General features: G+C 53.3%; 6 protein-coding genes across 6 annotated transcripts; 4 read left to right on the top strand and 2 right to left on the bottom strand.

The window, feature by feature from the left end:
* Nucleotides 1–293: 293 nt before the first annotated feature.
* On the top strand, nt 294–3,146 carry stk-33 (serine/threonine protein kinase-33). The gene is made up of 2 exons (XM_955469.3): nt 294–2,669; nt 2,740–3,146. Exons 1-2 carry the CDS (start codon nt 519–521, stop codon nt 2,782–2,784), a joined length of 2,196 nt encoding a protein of 731 aa, XP_960562.3. The 5' UTR covers nt 294–518; the 3' UTR covers nt 2,785–3,146.
* A 455-nt stretch (nt 3,147–3,601) lies between these two features.
* Nucleotides 3,602–5,415, top strand: cyt-2 (cytochrome-2). Its single transcript, XM_955470.2, has 3 exons — nt 3,602–3,952; nt 4,045–4,739; nt 4,835–5,415. The coding sequence occupies exons 1-3, from the start codon at nt 3,857–3,859 to the stop codon at nt 5,082–5,084; spliced, it is 1,041 nt and encodes a 346-aa protein (XP_960563.1). The 5' UTR covers nt 3,602–3,856; the 3' UTR covers nt 5,085–5,415.
* Nucleotides 5,416–6,028: 613 nt separating this feature from the next.
* NCU05602 (hypothetical protein) lies at nt 6,029–8,414 on the top strand. Its single transcript, XM_955471.2, has one exon. It carries the CDS (start codon nt 6,175–6,177, stop codon nt 7,996–7,998), a length of 1,824 nt encoding a protein of 607 aa, XP_960564.1. The 5' UTR covers nt 6,029–6,174; the 3' UTR covers nt 7,999–8,414.
* Nucleotides 8,415–8,616: 202 nt separating this feature from the next.
* NCU05603 (hypothetical protein) lies at nt 8,617–11,887 on the bottom strand (the record flags this gene model as incomplete). The annotated part of the gene is made up of 2 exons (XM_955472.1): nt 8,617–11,560; nt 11,631–11,887. 2 exons carry the CDS (start codon nt 11,885–11,887, stop codon nt 8,617–8,619), a joined length of 3,201 nt encoding a protein of 1,066 aa, XP_960565.1.
* Nucleotides 11,888–13,923: 2,036 nt separating this feature from the next.
* On the top strand, nt 13,924–16,701 carry NCU05604 (laccase-1). The gene is made up of 9 exons (XM_955473.3): nt 13,924–14,200; nt 14,255–14,330; nt 14,398–14,409; nt 14,472–14,489; nt 14,556–14,607; nt 14,702–15,737; nt 15,823–15,879; nt 16,000–16,224; nt 16,294–16,701. Exons 1-9 carry the CDS (start codon nt 14,012–14,014, stop codon nt 16,450–16,452), a joined length of 1,824 nt encoding a protein of 607 aa, XP_960566.3. The 5' UTR covers nt 13,924–14,011; the 3' UTR covers nt 16,453–16,701.
* On the bottom strand, nt 16,580–18,041 carry NCU05605 (hypothetical protein). Its single transcript, XM_955474.2, has one exon. It carries the CDS (start codon nt 17,921–17,923, stop codon nt 16,724–16,726), a length of 1,200 nt encoding a protein of 399 aa, XP_960567.2. The 5' UTR covers nt 17,924–18,041; the 3' UTR covers nt 16,580–16,723.
* Nucleotides 18,042–18,126: the final 85 nt, after the last annotated feature.

Genomic DNA, 18,126 nt, shown 5'->3' with positions numbered 1-18,126 from the left:
CGGATCAGTAATAGAACTGAAGAAAGTGTCGGTCTTGTTAGTAACTTCACTTGGAATCTGCACCGCCCGGGTCAGGGGCATCGTGAAAAAGATGATGGGACGGATGGTTTCCCGTCTGTCGGGTGCCCTTCCTTCTTTATAGTAGTCGTAAATCGGCTACTGTAGATCCGTCCAATCAACGCCCGGAAACGCTGGCATGCCCCTCTGAATGGCGGGCGCGCGTTGCCGGGAAAGCCTGTCTGCTACGTCACAGGCGATCTTTCTGTCAATCCGGGCCACAGTCCGACAGGGCACATCGACCAAGCAACAACTTCCCGCCGATTTCCGCCAGATCTGAATCATGTCACCTACAACAACAACAATACCAACAACGCCCGCAAGGACCTGCGCATTCCCCGGACCTTGGGATTGCCATTGAAGCGATACCGACAAACCTTTTTTCCCCCCACGCAAACCGACCGTTCCTCGTCTAGACAGCGGCCCGGCGCCGACGGAGTGACCCCCTCTCGCCTGATCACATGCCCGCCATGCGGCTGGCAGCCGTCGCCGTTGGCCGGCTCTCTTGTCGCGCGCAACCGCCACCGTCACTCTCGACCGCAACAAGGCGGTGTTCCGGTCTTCTTTCACACCACCTTTTACGGACATCGTCGAAACAACCGATACGCCCTTCTTCTTGTTTTTCTACTGCAACCCGGTCAATACCACGTGCCCCGCGACCACGACTATCACAGACATGGCAAAAGACAGGAGGAAGAGGAGGAGGAGCAGGGAAAGAAGGAGCAGGATATGGTCGGTATTCTAGACCAAGGGTAATGTTATTGGCAAAAGCCGCCAATGGCGTACTGGCGACCGCCGCCTTCGTGTCGCTCTCGGAGGAGGATAATACCGGGACGGAACTGACGATGGAACAGCGGATGCTTCAAGTGTCGCGGGAGGAGATTGAGAAGAAGGTCGGGGAGGACGTCACGGGGCTCAAGAGAATTGGCAAGAAGATCGTCCTGTTTTTGGACTTCTACATCTGGGAACCTCTATGCACAGGCATACGGTTCCTGAAACTGGTCGCCATTTTCGCGCCGGTGATCATCACGGTACCAGTGATCTGGTTCGGAGAGCGCCAGCCGGATCGTGACGATGAACGATCAGGAACGCTGTGGTGGTATGGGTTCTTGGTGCAGGCTATGGAGTGGGCTGGTCCCGCCTTTATCAAGCTTGGACAATGGGCCGCCTCGCGATCAGACATATTCCCCGACGAGATGTGCAACATCATGTCGAAGCTGCACGACGACGCCCCGGCTCATTCCCTCCATGCTACAAAACGTATCGTGGAGGCGGCATTTAATGGTCGCCACTTCGACGAGATCTTTGAGGAATTCGACGAGAAGCCTTTGGGTGTTGGTGCCATCGCGCAGGTCTACAGGGCCAAGCTAAAACCAGACCTCACCATGCCTGCTGATGCTGACCTTTCCAGCTCGACTCATCGGTTTGTCAAGAACGTTGGGACCGTTCTGAAGGCTACGCCAAAACGGGTCCCATCGTCCCACGTCGCCATCAAAGTGCTGCACCCTGGTGTCGAGCGGACTGTACGGCGCGATCTCCGGATCATGCGATTTTTTGCTTCCATGATCAATGCGATTCCTACCTTGGAGTGGCTCTCCCTCCCCGACGAGGTAGATCAATTCGGTGACATGATGAAGCTACAACTCGACCTGCGGATCGAAGCCGCCAACCTCTCCCGGTTCCGCAAGAACTTCAAAGACCGAACAACCGCCTGGTTCCCCTACCCCTACACCGAGTTCAGCACTCGCAACATTCTCGTCGAGGAGTTCGCCCACGGCGTCCCACTAGCGGACTTCATGGCCAATGGCGGCGGCGTCTTCCAGCACGACATTGCTAGCGAAGGTCTCGACGCTTTCTTACGCATGCTCCTCCTCGACAACTTTGTGCACGCCGACCTGCACCCGGGCAATATCATGGTGCGCTTCTACGAGTCCGAGAAGCCCCCTCTCAGCCTGCACTGGGACAAGCCTAGTGACGCGAACCCGGCGGGCAAAAATGGAGATGTCACAGAGAAAGTCCTGTCACGCCTGTGGCCGTACAGAAATAACAAGGAGCTGTGGATCGCCGAGCTGGAGAAGATTGACGAGGAAGGGTACCGCCCGCAGCTGATTTTCATCGATACTGGTCTGGTAACGGAACTCAACGCTACCAACCGCCGCAACTTCCTCGACTTGTTCCGTGCCGTGGCCGAATTCGACGGATACAAAGCTGGCCACCTGATGTGCGAGCGGTGCCGACAGCCGGATGCGGTGCTCGATAAAGAGGTGTTTGCGCTCAAGATGGAGCATCTCGTGCGGGACGTCAAAAACAAGACGCTGGCGCTAGGGAATATCAAGATTGGCGATATCTTGGAGAAGGTGTTGAATATGGTGCGGCAACATCACGTCAGGCTCGAAGGCGATTTCGTCAATGTGGTCATTAGCATCTTGCTGCTGGAGGGTATCGGGCGTGCTTTGGATCCTGATGTGGATCTGCTGAGCAGCTCGCTTCCTATCTTGAGACAACTCGGTGCGCAGGGCGGCAAGGATATGTTGATGGAGGGGGATGTGCATATGATGGCTGTTTGGCTGGGGTTGGAGGCCAGAAGGTTTATGCAGGCTAGTATCGAGGATGTGAGTATACCCGACCCCAATAACGAGGTTGAGATTGATTTGCTAACATTCTTTGTTTTTTTTTTCACAGGTTGAACGGTGTGTCAAGTATGATTTGCTATCGCCAAATGTGTAATGGAGGACATGGGGATTTGTAATAATCTAATCATGGTGTTCATACCTACTTGGGCCGAGGAGACTGGCGTAATGGAGATTGAGAAAGGGATGCATCTAGACGGAGTTTTGCCAGAAATGGATGTTTGACGGAATGGGTTTGTGATGGTCTTTTCGTCGGGTTTTTTGTAGTGATATCCTCACCTTACCACTCATACTAACAGCTTGCACATGTATTCCTTCGGGTTTCTGGGCCCTCGAAGAACAACGATTTGAGTCGGTACCTTAACGCGGTTGCGCCTGTACACAACCAAAGTTGAGGACTCGATGGAAACAGCGGACGACAGGAACTGACTGGAACAAAAACCGGGCAACGTTGAGAATATGGACTTTTCTTGCTGGACTAACGACTTGAGCTCTGTAATTCTGGCGATATCATTGGATCAGCCGGACGTGTCAGGATCGTTTTTAGTGGACTCTCTTCAGCCTAGAGTCCAGGTTCGAACTGTGCGATCCATGTCTCCCCTGACGGTCTGTTAGTGGGAGACATTAAGGTATGAATTACCAATGTAAGTAGTACAAAGCAGCCGGCTTCATTAGAGCCTAGGAAGTGCTTTGGCGACCATATATATAGGGAAGGGCTCGTAAGACACTTCCTGTTCATTCACATAGCTTTTATCGCCATAGATGGCTGTATAAGTACCTCTAGACGGTGAAAACCACATCGAAGTCTTGAGCTAACACACAGACCGATCCTGCGTGCAAGTCAATCCTGGTTGGGCGGGGCAGCCATCAAAGAAACGATGGCCCCAAGCGTGTCATGCCCGTCCGGCTTTATCCGCTCATATCGAAATTTCTCTTCGCCCATATTTTTTTTTATCTTCCATCCTCTTCTTGTTATTGAAGGAAGCTTACATTGTTCTCGCGCTATCCTTAGACTTTTTCCACCTCTGTTTGATATTAATTGAATCTACCTAACCCCAATTGTTTGTATATATCATCAACCGTTCAAAGCAGTAGCCGGACTGCTCTTTTCTGCCCGACATTCACGGACATTTTCCCCCGTCAACGACAATCTTTTATAATCAGTCGCAATGGGTTGGTTTTGGGCTGACGGAAACGCTTCCGCCGCTGCGCCGGTCGTCCCTCCGTCGCATAAGGATCTTGCCGCCAGCGGTGCTGTTCCTCCTGTATGTCATCGTCGTCCTCGAAACCCGCCCTCACCGGGGCCCTCCCAACTGCCAGTAGAGTCTGATCTAACCTCTTTGTCGCAACCATGTAGCCTTCCTGCCCTATGCACAACAAGACCATGGACGCCTTGAGCGCCCACAAGCCCGTAACACCAGCACCCGAACCGACTCCCGCCGCCGCTGCCCCTTCCAAGTGTCCCGTCAACCATGGCGCCAAGGATACCCTCGCCGCTGCGGCCGCCGCCGTTGCGCCCAAGCAGCCCCAGCCAGAAAACCACCAACCCGCCGCCGCCTCCGAGCCTTCCTTCTTCTCCAAGCTCAACCCCCTCAACTACATGTTCTCCTCCATCTCCCAAGAGCCTGCGCCCAACCAGGCCATCGCCCTCCCGACGGAGCGCGACCCCTCCTCCATCCCCAAGGGCACCGGCGACGGCAACTGGGAGTACCCTTCTCCCCAGCAGATGTACAACGCTCTCCTGCGCAAGGGCTACACCGACACCGACATTACCGCCGTGGAGAGCATGGTGGCCGTACACAATTTCCTGAACGAGGGCGCATGGAACGAGATTGTCGAGTGGGAGCGCCGGTTCGGCAAGGGTCTCATGCGCGGCTGGGAAATTATGAAGCGCGGCGAGGAGAACGCGCCCATGATGCTGCGCCGGTTGGAGGCGCAGGAGAACGACCCCGAGCCCCAGCCGACGCTAATTCGGTTCCAGGGCAGGCCGAAGGATATGACGCCCAAGGCGGCCTTGTTGCAGGTTTTGGGCAGGATAAACTCCAAGTATGCGTAAGTACAGTCCTCTTTTGTCTTTTTTTTTTCTAGATGAGGTTGGAAAAAGTAGCTTTTTTTTTGCTAACGATGTGACTTTACTCACTATCTAGCACCGAACCTCCCTTTGATCGCCATGACTGGTATGTCTCTCGCGACGAAAACGGCCAGAAGAAGGAGGTCCGCTACGTGATCGACTTCTACTCTGCTCCTCCTGAGCCCACTGGCGAGCCCGTTTTCTACCTCGACGTCAGACCTGCCGTAACGGTCACCGGTGCTTGCGAGCGCTTGCTGAGGTGGGGTGGCGATGTGTGGTGGAAGGCTTCCGGCGGAGAGGTCCGGGAGCGGGAGAGAAGCAAGTAAAGACGCAAGTCTGTGGTTAAGTGAGTAGTGGCAGCTCAGCTTTGCTGCGCAACACTTAAAAACTTTTGTGGAAAAAAAGAAAATGAGTTGGGTGTACAGGCGTGGGTGGGGGCGTGGGCGTGCAAAGGATGTGATTGTGGACAAAGGCGGTTTGGATTTTCGGTTTAATCATCTGTTTTCAACGGCATATCATGCATATCATGGACGGCGTCTTGGGAACACGGGACACGGGTACGTGCTTTCAAGCCGTTCTTCTCTTTTACCATTTTCAATGTGGATCTATACTCCCCTCATTTTTGAAGACCAACTATGTGTGCTGTTTTGAAATTCGGTGACACATTTTTTTCACATTGCTCAGCTTATCACGAATTTTGTCAAATTTGACGACGGCCGTTATCTGCTGGTGAGCAGCACCATCGTCCATCTCTAATATCCACCACTTTATCAGCCTGACCCAACCTTGATGACCAGTTGGCAGGAAAGAAGAACATGCACGTTAACCGCACACTATCACTAGCGGCCGCAAGGACAAAGAAACAAGGCGCCTGTCGGTCCTGTCGAGCGTGATGCATGAAAGCCGTACATATGATTCTGGTTGAATTTCTGTTCTGCTTCCGGTGTCCCCTTAATGACCTTGAGCGAGCTATAGTTGCAAAAACAAGTTAACATAATGCTCTAGTGGCTCTTGTGGTCATGATCCAAGCTTACAAGAGGCTCAATGAAACTGTATTATTGTCACTGTATTCTGACGATGGACAAGTCATGTTCGTGGTGAGAATGTTTCGCTCTCAAATGCCATGTCCAGGCCTTATCATTGATATCGAGCCAATCAGCATGTTTTACCAGTGCCTGCCGGGAATGCAGCTCTCTGTGTGTGGGTTGTTGGGTCCAGACTCCTGCCCCCCCTGTCACTGTCGCATTCCAATCCGACCCGCTGCTGCAAAGAGCTTTCAGTTCCCTTTTGCTGCGATCGGTTTGGCGGCTAAAACACACTAACAAAACATCACCAAAAAGTTCAATTGGCAACCGGACTGTCCCATCACATGGCACTTTGGTAACCGCTCTGTTTCAAACGGTCACACCAACAGAAATGCCCAACCAAACCCCAGTTGCTGCCGCGACACCTGACAGCAGCAACGCCTACGTCCGGCTACACGTCTCTCCTCTAGACGCCGAACTTCTCCCCGTCGTCCTCAACTCGACCTTGCTTCCCAAGGCTCGCAACGTCTCGTTCCATACCCTTGAAACTTTTCCCGAAAAGCGCTACGGTTTCGTCGAACTCCCCAAGGAAGACGCCGAAAAAGTCCGCAAAAAGTTCAACGGCGCCGTGCTGAGAGGAGCCAAGATGAAGGTCGATCCCGCCAAACCAGACAAGAACCCCGCGCCGTTGGGCGAGGAAGTCGCCCTGGCCGATGAGAAGAGCTCCAAAAAGTCAAAGAAGTCGCGCGATTCCTCTTCGTCTTTGGTGGGGGAAAAGAAGTCCTCCAAGAAGCGCAAGCGCGACAACGCCGAAGAGATCACTGGAGTTGTGCTACCGGAGGGCAGACAGGTCAAGCGAGGATGGACGTCTGCCGACGAGCCCAAGAAGGAGAGAAAGGACAAGCGCGACAAGAAGGGCGACAAGAAGGATAAAAAGGACAAGAAGGACAAGAAGAAGCAGCGGGTCAAGTCAAAATACACAGAACATGACGAGTGTCTTGTCAAAACGGTGCTGCCACCGAACAAGGTAGCGAACACAGAAGGCATGGAGGGTATGGTCAAGAAAAAGAAGAAGAAGGACAGCAAGCGCGAGGTGGTGGTTCATGAGTTTGCCAAGACGACCAAGTTCCCGACGTTCCTCAAGGCGGCGGCGACTTCTGGCTCGAAGAAGGCTCCTTCGCACTTTGATGAGGAGAAGAAATGCTGGGTGGATGAAGATGGTAATGTCGTTGAGGAGGTCAAGGCTACGCGGAAACCAACAACTGGCATGCTCATGCTTGACGCCGAGCCCCAGCCCGAGGACGACTCTTCCTCGTCGTCTGAGGATGAAGGTGAGACGCGGATTATCAAGTTGTATCACGAGTCCAGCAGTGAATCCGAGGAGGAAGACGACGAGGAGGAGAAGAAGGAAGATCAAAAAGAGGATGAGGATGGGGACAAATCGGGCAGTGAATCCGAGAAGTCAGCCAACGAGACAGAGACCAAGAGCGCTCCTGAACCCACAAAAGAAGAGTCAGCCTCCGACGCCGAATCCAGCGACAGTAGCGACGACGAGGACGCTTCTTCTCCCTCAGACAAGAAGGAATCGACACCGCCACCAACCGAAAAGGCGGCCTCCTCTTCCAAGGTCACCTCGAGCCCCGGCAAGAACCTCTCAATCAGGATTCCTCCTCCTGCAACTCCAGCCACCAAAACCGAGGTGCACCCCCTGGAGGCGCTCTACAAGAAGCCTAAGGACGGAGGAGAAGCCGCAGAAGCCCAGCCCACCACCGGCTTCAGCTTCTTTGGCGGCAATAATGACGACATTGACGAGGAGGAGGAAGAAGTTACTACTATCGCCACACGCACCACCTCTCTCCAGGTGCCTCTGACCCCCTATACCGAAAAGGATTTCGAGTCACGCGGCCTTAGAAGCGCTGCGCCCACGCCTGACACGGCTCACCCGAGCCGGAGGTTCAAACCGTGGGAGGATGATAATGAGGATATCCAGGAGGAGGATGAAGATGACGATGAGGATATGGTGGATGCCGCCACGGCAACGGGGGCTGCTGAGACTGGTGCGGATGGAGAGAAACCTACTAGCACTAGCGACTTCCAGAAGTGGTTCTGGGAACACCGTGGTGACCTTAATCGGTCGTGGAAGAAGCGGAGGAAGTTGGTGGGTAAGGAGAAGAGGTACAGAGAGAACAGGGCGAGGATGGCGAGGGCTATCTAGGTCGAGGTATTTTTTTTACCTTTTTCTGCAATTTTTTTTTGTTTCTTTCTCCGTCTCTTTAAATCACCTGGTTTTGTCAGAGTAGCTAGCTGATCGCCAACATTGCTATGGAAAAGGGTTTGTTTCAATACCCACATGGTTGAACAAGCGTCCCGATGCCGGCCGATTATCTCGTTCCTACTTCTTGAACTCTTTTACACCTTTAGGTGTCTCTTATGCTACTCTTTACATCATTATTGACCTATGTGGTCCTCCCTCCTTTCTTGACTATTGAGCCAAAACTATAATGGCTCTATCCTGGCAGCAAACGATCCCTATGCGCCCAAACCGTTACACCATCCTTTGGGTATCCGCTGAAAAGCAAGAGTATGGACAACGCCGTAATGCAAAGCCAATCCGGTGAGCTGATATCTCCCCTTCCCTTTTCCTTTTCCTTTTCCTTTTCCATGTGATCCCTTCAAGTTTCCCTGTTTCGATATCATGAATGACCCCTTAACCGTGTGGAAGCCGTCATTCCATGAGAGCGCATCTTGCGCTGCAACACATGCCGACACACCCGTACAGCAAACACAAACACAGTATACTCCAACACCATTCCTCAAGCACTGACTCAGCCACTCAACGACCTGCACCACCACCACCACCATTGTTAGGATTGGCAAGAAACTCCATGCCCCTTACATCCTCCCTCCGGCTAGGCATCCTCCTAAACGTGCCATAATAAGCTCTCTCCTTCCCGCTGTTGCTTGAGGTTAGCTCCGGGCTTAGGTACTGCCGCCGCCGCCGCTGCTGCTGCTGCTGCTGCTGAGGTCGCTTTGCCGCCCTGTCGGGCATCTCGGGCATCGGCTCCTTCTGCTGGTGGTCCTCGTGCTCTTTTTCTTCTTCAGGAGCAACATCACTTGCCGTGACGGCTCTCACCCCGCCCACCATTCCCTTCTTCTTTGGTGGCAGCATTCCGTGTTCCGTTCTGGTCCTCTCACTCTCCGCTGCCCCCGAGGCTCCCGCGCCTGCTCCCGTGCTCACAGACGACGACGTCCCCACCGAAATTGGATTCGGAACCGGGATAGATGACTCCAATGGCGACTGCGAGGGTCTGGGTGAAGGCGAAGGCGAAGGCGAAGGCGTCACTTTGTTATTGTTGCTGTTGTCGTTGTTGTTGGTGACACCCGCCTTCCTCATCGCTCCCGAAATCTCGTCTCTACCAAGCGGACTATAGCCCTCGATCCCACCGACTTGGTTGGTGGTGCTAGAGCCAGTACCGGAGAGACCGGAAAGGGTCACGGCCTCGCAGAGCTCGGTCAAGATGCTGGATTGGGTTTGGGAGATGGGGACGCCCATGGTGACTCCCGAAGGGGTATTCATTACGTAGGCGGTGTGCTGGGTGTGGGTGTGATCGCCTTGAGCCTTGTGGTTTCCGCGGCCGTGGCTGTCACCGTTGCGGCGGCTGGGGCTGCTGTAATAGCCGTGAATATGCAAATTCAAAGACGCAATGGTCCCGCCGCTGTTACTGGCTGGAACACCTAGACCTGTACGTTGGAAGTGGCCGGAATCCAACTCGGAAGGGGGCCCAAGGAGGCGGTGCAGGGACTGAGTGGCTGTGCCGGTCGTGTTGGAGCGCGGGCGGCGACCGCTGGTGTAGTAGGTTGGTTTGTTGTCTGCGATTAGGGAATCCCTGGGTGCGGTGTGGGTTGCTTTGGAGGCTTTGGGTGTTAGGGTGATGTCTTCGTCTTCGGAGGGCTGGTTGCTGGGGCAGTCGGGGCAGTCTTCGACGGTGGGTTGTTTGTAGGAATTGGATTTGGAATCGGGCGTTTGGTCGCCGGTGGAAATGGCGGTGCCGATGGGATGCAGCTCCTGTTGCTGCTGCTGCTGCTCCTGCTCTTTGGCAGTTTGTAGTAGCTGCTGATGTGCAGCATATAGCACACCTTGCTCTTCTTCCCGCTTTTCTTTGATGTCCAAGATCTCCTGCTCCAACTTCTCGACATACTTCCTCAGCTGCTCCTGATCATCAGCGAACTTCTTCCACGCCTGTTCCGTCGCGGCCTTGTCCTCTTCCGCTAGTGCCTTGCTCTTTTTGCCGGCTTTGTTGTCGCCCTCCTTCTCGGCAGGAGGGCGCGGAGGAAGAGCTCGAGCCAGACGGTGCATCTCGATCCAGGGGTCCTCGCCGGTCTCCTGCTTCCTCAGACGTCCGACAGCACAGGCGCCGAAGAGAAACGTGGCGAGGGAGGAAATTAGCAATACAGCGCTGATGCTGATCCAGACGATGATACCCGTAGCATTCGTGGTCGATGCAGAAGACCGAGAAGCCAAAACGGCGATACTAGCTACGAAGGAGATGATGGACACTTGGAGCACGCCGAAGGAGACGGGGACCAGCCACTTCTGAAGACGCATGACGCGCCGAGCCTTTCCCTGCTGGTCCGGGTCTTGTTCTTCGAGGTCGTTCAGTTTGTTGCCACTGCCGTTCCCGCCGAGGATGGCTAAGTCTGCGAGGGTGTTGACGGGCGGGATGATGCCGCTACGGGCAGGGGCTATGCCACCGGGACCATTGCCGCCGCCGCCACCACCAGGCTCCGGGATAACGCGGTGATGACGGATCTTGGGGCCACGCCGGATCGAGTCGATGTTAGGGAGGGGTGTCCACATCCGTGAGCCGGAAGTGATCCGCGAGATGTTGTGGTTGGTGAGATCGGCGGTCACATTGGGATCTATCAGCATGATACCGCGGTCAGGGGTGCCATCGCCTATGTCCACGTTTTCATGGAAGCCGAATGGGTTGCTGCTGGCTCGCTTTGCGCTCACGACGCTTTCGTCTTGTTGGGTAGAACTGTCTAGGGTGATGTTCTTGTCGGCGAACGTCTGGTCATCTGAGCTGTCCCGAACAAATGTCATGGTACGCTCCAGGTCAACCGTGTTCCGCATGCCTATGCCGTGGTCGCCATCTTCCTCGTCAACTTCGTGGACGGTTGAGAAAGTGGAAACTTGGCGACTACCTCCGTACATGGCATCGGTCGAGTCGCTTTGCGAGACGGAGAGACGGCGAGGAGGAGTGAGTGGCTCGGGACTTGGCGCATGATCGTGGATGCTGATGGTTTCGAAATATTCAGCGGTGAATCGTGAATCCCGCAGCGCTTCAGACTGCTTCGCCAGGCCGGCGTGAGGAGTGGGGTTCGTGGGCCGTTCAGAGGGCATGTCATCAGGAACAGAGAAAGGAAATGGGGTCTTTGGGCGGCTGGCGAGCGAAGAAGTAGAAGCTCGCGTGAGAACCTCCGGGCGCTTTTGACGAGACCGGGGTCTCTCTTCACCATCGTTCATCACAACCCCGTTTGTCTGGGATACATGGGTAGTGCCATTGCCAGTTTCATCAGAATCGCGCTCCTCATCTGGGGTCGAGGATTCCCGGCCGTTGCTGAAGGTCTCATTCCGCAGGGAAGATTCGTGAAAACTGCCCTGGCGAGAGGGGGCACTCGCTGCCGCTCTCATTACGGATCTCTGAGCAAATTTACGTGTCGGAGAGGTCTCTCTGCGAGCCATTCTCACTGGGCTACCGTTGTCAACAGGAACACTGCGCATGAATAGCCTGAGTTAGCTGGATAGACAACTGTATGATCTCGTACATCAAGGAATAATCTTACGGCAACTTGGATTTGCTGTTTTGCCTGTGGTGGCCTTTGGGAAATGGCCAGCTGGAGGGGGAATAACTGCTGGTTGATGCGCCCGACAAGGACGGCGCGAGGGGCAGGCGAGTGTCGGTTGGGTCGTAGGGAACCGCGCGAATCGAACTCTTGCGAGCAAGCGATGCGGAAGGCGGGCGAGGAATCGAGTCCGTATCGTATTGTTGAGTGGACATTGAAGGCATGCTACGCGCGCTGATTGAATGCGCCGCTTCCATCTTTGTGCGTTCACGACTGAGTCGTGGTTTTGCACTTTTCTCAAGCGATTGTTCACAGAAAAGGAGGGGCTAGTTGGGAGAGAAGCCTTTGTGGCGGAACGAAATAATATCAGGACGAGCAGCCGCCAAGGAAAAAGACAGACAGAAATGTTTGCCAGTGCCCTGGCTGACGGGAAATAAAGTGAGCGCGGACACGGTCAGGTTGGTTGCGCCAACAACGAAGGCGGGCGGCAGTTTGGCGGTTCTCATCCCAACTTCACCTCCGACTCTGCTTGGCATGTCGCGTACCTGGATATCAACAAGTGGTCCGCGATAAGGGTCCAACGATTGAGAAACCTTTGGCTCCCTTCCGCCCGTCTATTTGATCGATCACACCAGCTTCTACTGTAAATGCTGTCCATCGATCTCCAGCCATTCTTGATATGAGGCTACATCCAGCCATTCCTTGACGACAGCCGCCAGTGCCCCGTGAATGGAGCCCATGATAATTCGGACATAGGTCCCAGTACTTGGACTTGACGTTCTGGGTGGATGGCTTATCTGTATGGCGAGGAGAACAACGAAAGAAGTATCCTTGGCCTTCCATATGGATCCTTTCTGTTACAAGCACTTACAGGTTTCGGACGAGCAATCTTAATTTCCTTCACCTCTTTCTACTCTTTGTTCTAGCATCCTCCTAGCATTCTTCAAGGGATTTGGCTGGTGTCTTGGAAATAGATGTCTCCACGTCTGAGAGGCTTTGAAGCTGAAGTGTCTTTGGAGGACTAGGTACCTCTACTGGCATTCCAATTCATCACGCGAAACGCCATGTTAGTGCTTTTGACGCTTGCATGATGTGAAATCCGATGTCCTTTTCTTACTTAACTGGGCGATTGTGCTTAGAAATTTCCTCCTGCACTGGCATACATGCTGAGAAAGTCCGAGGCTTAGCCGACTGTCTGACAGACCCCCCTCACGTCCCAAAATCGATACAACGGGGGTCCAAACTCGGATGTAATGATGGGAAGAGTTGTCAGAACATTCAAGCATTCTTACATGCACAACAATCGCGGACCCCCTGTCACAAGCTTGACAAAAGCCAACCCCATGGACTACCCACAAGTATCATGTATGCCTGCGATACCTTGAGCCTGCACCTTCTGCGCTCTAAACATGAAAATTCGGCCAGCAATACTTGGGGGCTGTTGGGTAGCTTGGTTGCCGCTTTTCATTGTCAAACCGGTTTCTTCCCTCCTCCAGGCCTGATTTCTAACTCAACTAGCCGCGTACTGTTCTCCAGTTGTTCTTGGCCTATCACTGCTTTTCCAGGGATGCTGTTCTTAGACGCACATATTCCCATCTTTGTAAGCTCGCTGCATTCTCTTCTTGGTTCTCCTACAGTTTCAAGATGGATAGATCTTATGCCAGGCAGAACCCCAGATATCTAAGCACGTATCTAGTTGTTTGCCTTAAACATTGGTTGGTATAGCCGTATGTTGGCGATTGGCATGTATTGACTTAATGTCACTGGTTTGTCTGTTACGTTTCTCTTTACCGCATCCCAAGTTCGAAATCCCAGCTCTATTCCCTGTGGCCTTCCTCAAATTAGACACTCATCACGTCCCCTTGTTATATTTCCACCCTACGTCCCAAGGGGGACGGCATTGGTATTGCTCATGCATTGCCAAGAACTTCCCGACCAGGAATTCGCCATATTGCCATGTTCCCACAACGTATTTCTAAAACTTTCTTGCTCTTACATTACAGCGGCACCAACAGCTTCACTGGGTACCTACTTACCACATTGCTTCACGCATCCTGCCTCCAACATGCCGGGCATCTTGGTGGCTACCATGTTTATGCCTGGGTAAGGTGCGGTGAGGCAAGCTGCAAGTGGTAGTTGGGAGTCAGTCAACCGGTTTAGAGACGCCATTCGAAATCCGGACAGACTTATTTCCCGTCATGAACTTATGGATATTTCCAGGATTTATTACCCCGACGGCATCCTCATAGACTTCCTTAACCACCAACACAATTTTCGAGCAGCCACTTCTCTCTAAAGAGCAGTGACGACTGTTGGCTGTCCTTATACAAGTTGACCTAGCTGGTTGAGAGCCTGGTTCACAGGCCTCTGCATCTTTGACCATGTTTTTCAGGGTCTCAATCATCGGTTTCCTCCAAGCACTGACGGTCTTTAGTGCTGCCACTGCGTCTTCCTTGGTGCAGAGAGACTCATCATGCAATACTCCAGACAATCGGGCGTGCTGGACCGATGGTTTCGACATCACCACCGACTGGGAGAAGGAGGTGCCATACACCGGCCGTACCGTTCATGTAAGACACACAACTTTACGAAAATGGAACTTGAGTCCGACTAACAGATGTCAGTATACGCTTGTCCTTGAGCAAGGTGACATAATTGGCCCGGATGGTGTTTTCAAGCATGACGCGATGCTGTTTAATGGTGAGCGCCAGAAAAAAAAACGTAGATCCAAAGTGTTAAACCATACCTCTAACTAATCTTTCTCTAGGCTCCTTCCCTGGTGAGTTCTGACATTGATTATTCTGATAGCGCACTACGTAGACTACTAATCTTTCCATGCAGGTCCAACCATTACCGCAGGTGTGTTATCCTGGCATGCCTAATTCTCAAAACATTTCTCAAGATCTAAAGCTAATTAGAACACAGATTGGGGTGACTATGTCAACGTCACTATTATCAACAAGCTTTTGTACAATGGGTACGTTTCCAGCGTTTGGCTTCGAAGAAGGAAACAAAGCCATTCACGAATTGGCAGTCGGAATACTTTAAGGATCTGTACTAATGGGGCATAGTACATCCATTCACTGGCATGGCTTACAAATGGAAGACAACAACATTAATGATGGCGTTGGTGGTGTCACTGAGTGCCCGATCCCACCGAACGCAACGAAATCCTACCTGTTTCTGGCCGAACAGTACGGAACTACCTGGTACCACTCTCACTACTCCGCACAATACGGCAACGGTGTTCTTGGCGCTATAGTATTCAATGGACCGGCAAGTGCCAACTATGATGTTGACTTGGGCACCTTTCCCATCAACGATTGGTATTACGAGTCAGCAGACCAGATCTTGGCCCAAGTACAAGCCCCTGGAGAACATGGAGGGCCGACCATTCCGCCCCCTCCCGACAACATTCTCTTCAATGGTACCAATGTCAACCCGGCTGATATCACCATGGGAGAGTACGCGAGGGTGGTATTGACCCCTGGGCTGAAGTACAGGCTTCGGTTGTTTAACCCCAGCGTGAATTATGCGTACACATTCTCTATCGTAGGACACAACTTTACCGTTATAGCCACCGATCTCGTACCTGTTAACACCACCGACCCAAGCACGACGGTCTCAAGCCTGTTCATCGCCGTAGGGCAGCGATTCGATATCATAATCCAGGGAAAGACTGAAGAAGAAATTGCTAGTGACGGCGGTAACGGCAACTACTGGATCAACGCTACCCAACCCATCAGTGGATATTGTGGGAATTTCTATGGAAAGCCTGCGGCCATCTTGAGCTACGACTTCCCGGATGCAACGGACGAACTTCCGATTGTTGATGGACTGGTACCAGAAGATTTACGCTGCGAGGATTCCACCGACTTTCGGCCCGTTGTGGTCCGCGACGTTCCCCCGAGCGAGTTCAGCATCTCTGAATATAACACGCTCCCGGTTCATCTCATGAACGACAAGAAACAAAGCAAAGTTTTCTGGACTATCGATAATGTCGCCATCAACGTCAGTTGGGAGCAGCCTTTGCTGGAATACATCCGAGAAGACATCACCTTCTGGCCTTATAGTGAGAATGTGCTGGAAATTCCTCCCGAAAGCGAGGTGGGTAACCCCTTTCTTTTTGTCCCCCCTTACTCTTTCAAAGCTATGGTATATGAATATCATCAGGATGCTAACCTAGGTCTAGTGGAGCTTTTGGCTCATTGAGAACAAATCCAAGATTCCTCATCCCATGCACTTACACGTAAGTAGACCCATCTCCCCCCTTGCGATCCAATCATCTGGGCCTCAGGTGACATGCTCTTCTCGTCGTACCATTTATATAAGCTTGTGTATGCTTACAAAACGACTGTGTAAAAAACAGGGCCATGACTTCGTCATCGTCGGCAGGTCCCCAGCACCCGACGGCCCAGGCCTGTCCGACGCCATGATGCCGGTCAGGCATTTCGACCCTGTCCTTGACACTTCCTCTCTGAACTTCACGAACCCGGCACGGCGTGATGTCACAATGTTGCCTGGTAACGGCTGGCTGATTGTGGCCTTCCAAAACGAAAACCCGGGTGCTTGGTTGTTCCATTGCCACATTGCCGTAAGCAAACTTGTCCTCCACTCCCTCCTCTCCAAGTCACCTTGCTAACATGAAAGGTAAAATGAAAAGTGGCATGTCAGTATGGGTTTGAGCGTGCAGTTCCTCGAAAGGAAGAACGAAATCAAGGAAAAGATGGATCTGAACTTGCTCGTGGACAACTGCGCCGCCTGGCAAAGCTACATTGATACCAATCCTCCTTACCAACCAAAGAACGACTCCGGTGTTTAAGGTAGTTAAAGGGGTCGTAGCCTTACTCACTCTGCTCCAGATGACTTACTAGAGTAAGGAGCTTGGCAGGTGGCAAGTTGGCTAGACAACATAGGATGTAGTTGACGCGCAAGGGTACAAAACCGGGCAGGATATGAAGCCGGAGACGGGACCTTTTTGGTATTTCTTTGGCTGCCATTCACTGGCAATGGATATTGGGTATATAATGATACTCCGTGGTACGAGAAATATACGCTCCCTCTGCCTCTCAAACGGAACCTCCCTCAAAGCTTCAAGCCTTCTTGACCTCCGCCTGGAACTTGACTACCCAATCCGAGAACTCGTCCTTCTCGCCATCCCATGGCTTAATCAGCAGCTCAGCCACAGCAAAGCAGTCGAAGAAGCACTGATCCATCAACTTGTCGATCTCCACAGGATCCAACTCGTAAAACGCCAAAGCCAGACTACCGAACCTCTCGGGGATCTTCTTGAGCAGAACCATGATCTCGTCCAACCGCGTCGGGAGATCCGAACCCTCCACCGGCGCAGTCTGCGGTAGGCTCTTGAGCCTGCGCTTCCCAACGGCCTGGTACAACAGCGTCACCAGCCTCAACCGGCGCAAACAGCTGTCCAGCCGCTCGCGGATCTTGTCCGGGTCGTCGCGCGGGATGTAACTCGACGAGTTCATCAGATCGTCAAGCATAGCTTGTGTATCCGCAATCTTTGTCGCCTCCAGTGACTGTGTAACCTCCTTCACCCCTTCGTCTTCTTCTTCTTCGTCTTCGTCGTCGTCCTCCTCTTCATCCTCATCATCACTCCCCGTCTCCTCCCCCCACTCCTTCAACTCCTCCATCACATCCTTGACCGTATCCCTCAACTCCTCCGTCTTCTTTACCAAGTTTCCCCCAAACCCCCTCTTCGCAAACGCAACCAGCTCATCACACGCCGCCCACAGCGTTCCCGTATTGGCAATGCTTCCCCTCCCACCCTTGGCCGGCCCGTCCTTCAACGCCTTCCCATCTCCTGGTATCTTCCCCACCAACGCCCTCGTCTCCCTCAACACCCTCGAAATCCGGTACCCCAGATCCTGGCTGATTGTCTTTGTCCATTGCGAAGCAACACAGATTTGCGCGGCGCTGGCGAGCCCCGGAAGCGGGCCGGAGGTCAATTGGCGGAGGATGGAGATGATTGCTGAGGGCGTGAAGGGCTCGTTGATGATGAGGAGCGAGAGCTTGGTGGCGTGCGCGCGGAGGAGGGTGGCGGAGTCGGAGGCGAGGGAGAGGGGGTTGATTTCGGGGTGGGGGTTGGCGGGCGCTTCTGTGGAAGAGGGGGCAGAAGTGCGCTGGTTTTCGGCGGTGATGTTGGCGACGACGGTTTCGAGGCGGGTGATGAGGTCGAGGGTGGAGGTGATTAGGTTGTTGAGGGCGTCGAGGCCCGTGGGGTTGGTGGTGGTGGTGGTGGTGGTGGAGGACATTGTCACTATCTTCTGCATTCGTAGTATCAAGTTGAATGAGGGTCGGCTGGGATTGTGCGACCGGTTTTGCGCCTTTGTTGTTGCCGTCGTCGTCGTCAATATCCCGTCGCTGACGGTTGATGATGCTATTCGCGAAATCGCGGGGCAGCCTGGGGACTTTTTTTCTACGCTCGGTGGGGTCGTCGAAACCTTGGACGTTCTGTGTGGGGCACTTTTGGCGC

The sequence above is a fragment of the Neurospora crassa genome, linkage group VI (genome assembly GCF_000182925.2).
Source record: "Neurospora crassa OR74A linkage group VI, whole genome shotgun sequence".
Classification (NCBI taxonomy): domain Eukaryota; kingdom Fungi; phylum Ascomycota; class Sordariomycetes; order Sordariales; family Sordariaceae; genus Neurospora; species Neurospora crassa.
The sequence above is the reverse complement of the archived record's forward strand: the minus strand, read 5'-3'. Positions and strand labels throughout refer to the sequence as shown.

Excerpts from the sequence above, each read along its gene's own strand:
- stk-33 (XM_955469.3), top strand. The coding sequence starts at position 519 with ATGCCCGCCATGCGGCTGGCAGCCGTCGCCGTTGGCCGGCTCTCTTGT. Across the intron at positions 2,670-2,739 it reads TGCAGGCTAGTATCGAGGAT|GTTGAACGGTGTGTCAAGTA; the intron begins GTGAGTATACCC and ends TTTTTTTCACAG.
- cyt-2 (XM_955470.2), top strand. The coding sequence starts at position 3,857 with ATGGGTTGGTTTTGGGCTGACGGAAACGCTTCCGCCGCTGCGCCGGTC. Across the intron at positions 3,953-4,044 it reads CCAGCGGTGCTGTTCCTCCT|CCTTCCTGCCCTATGCACAA; the intron begins GTATGTCATCGT and ends GCAACCATGTAG. Across the intron at positions 4,740-4,834 it reads AGGATAAACTCCAAGTATGC|CACCGAACCTCCCTTTGATC; the intron begins GTAAGTACAGTC and ends CTCACTATCTAG.
- NCU05602 (XM_955471.2), top strand. The coding sequence starts at position 6,175 with ATGCCCAACCAAACCCCAGTTGCTGCCGCGACACCTGACAGCAGCAAC.
- NCU05604 (XM_955473.3), top strand. The coding sequence starts at position 14,012 with ATGTTTTTCAGGGTCTCAATCATCGGTTTCCTCCAAGCACTGACGGTC. Across the intron at positions 14,608-14,701 it reads AACAAGCTTTTGTACAATGG|TACATCCATTCACTGGCATG; the intron begins GTACGTTTCCAG and ends AATGGGGCATAG. Across the intron at positions 16,225-16,293 it reads TGTTCCATTGCCACATTGCC|TGGCATGTCAGTATGGGTTT; the intron begins GTAAGCAAACTT and ends TAAAATGAAAAG.
- NCU05605 (XM_955474.2), bottom strand. The coding sequence starts at position 17,923 with ATGCAGAAGATAGTGACAATGTCCTCCACCACCACCACCACCACCACC.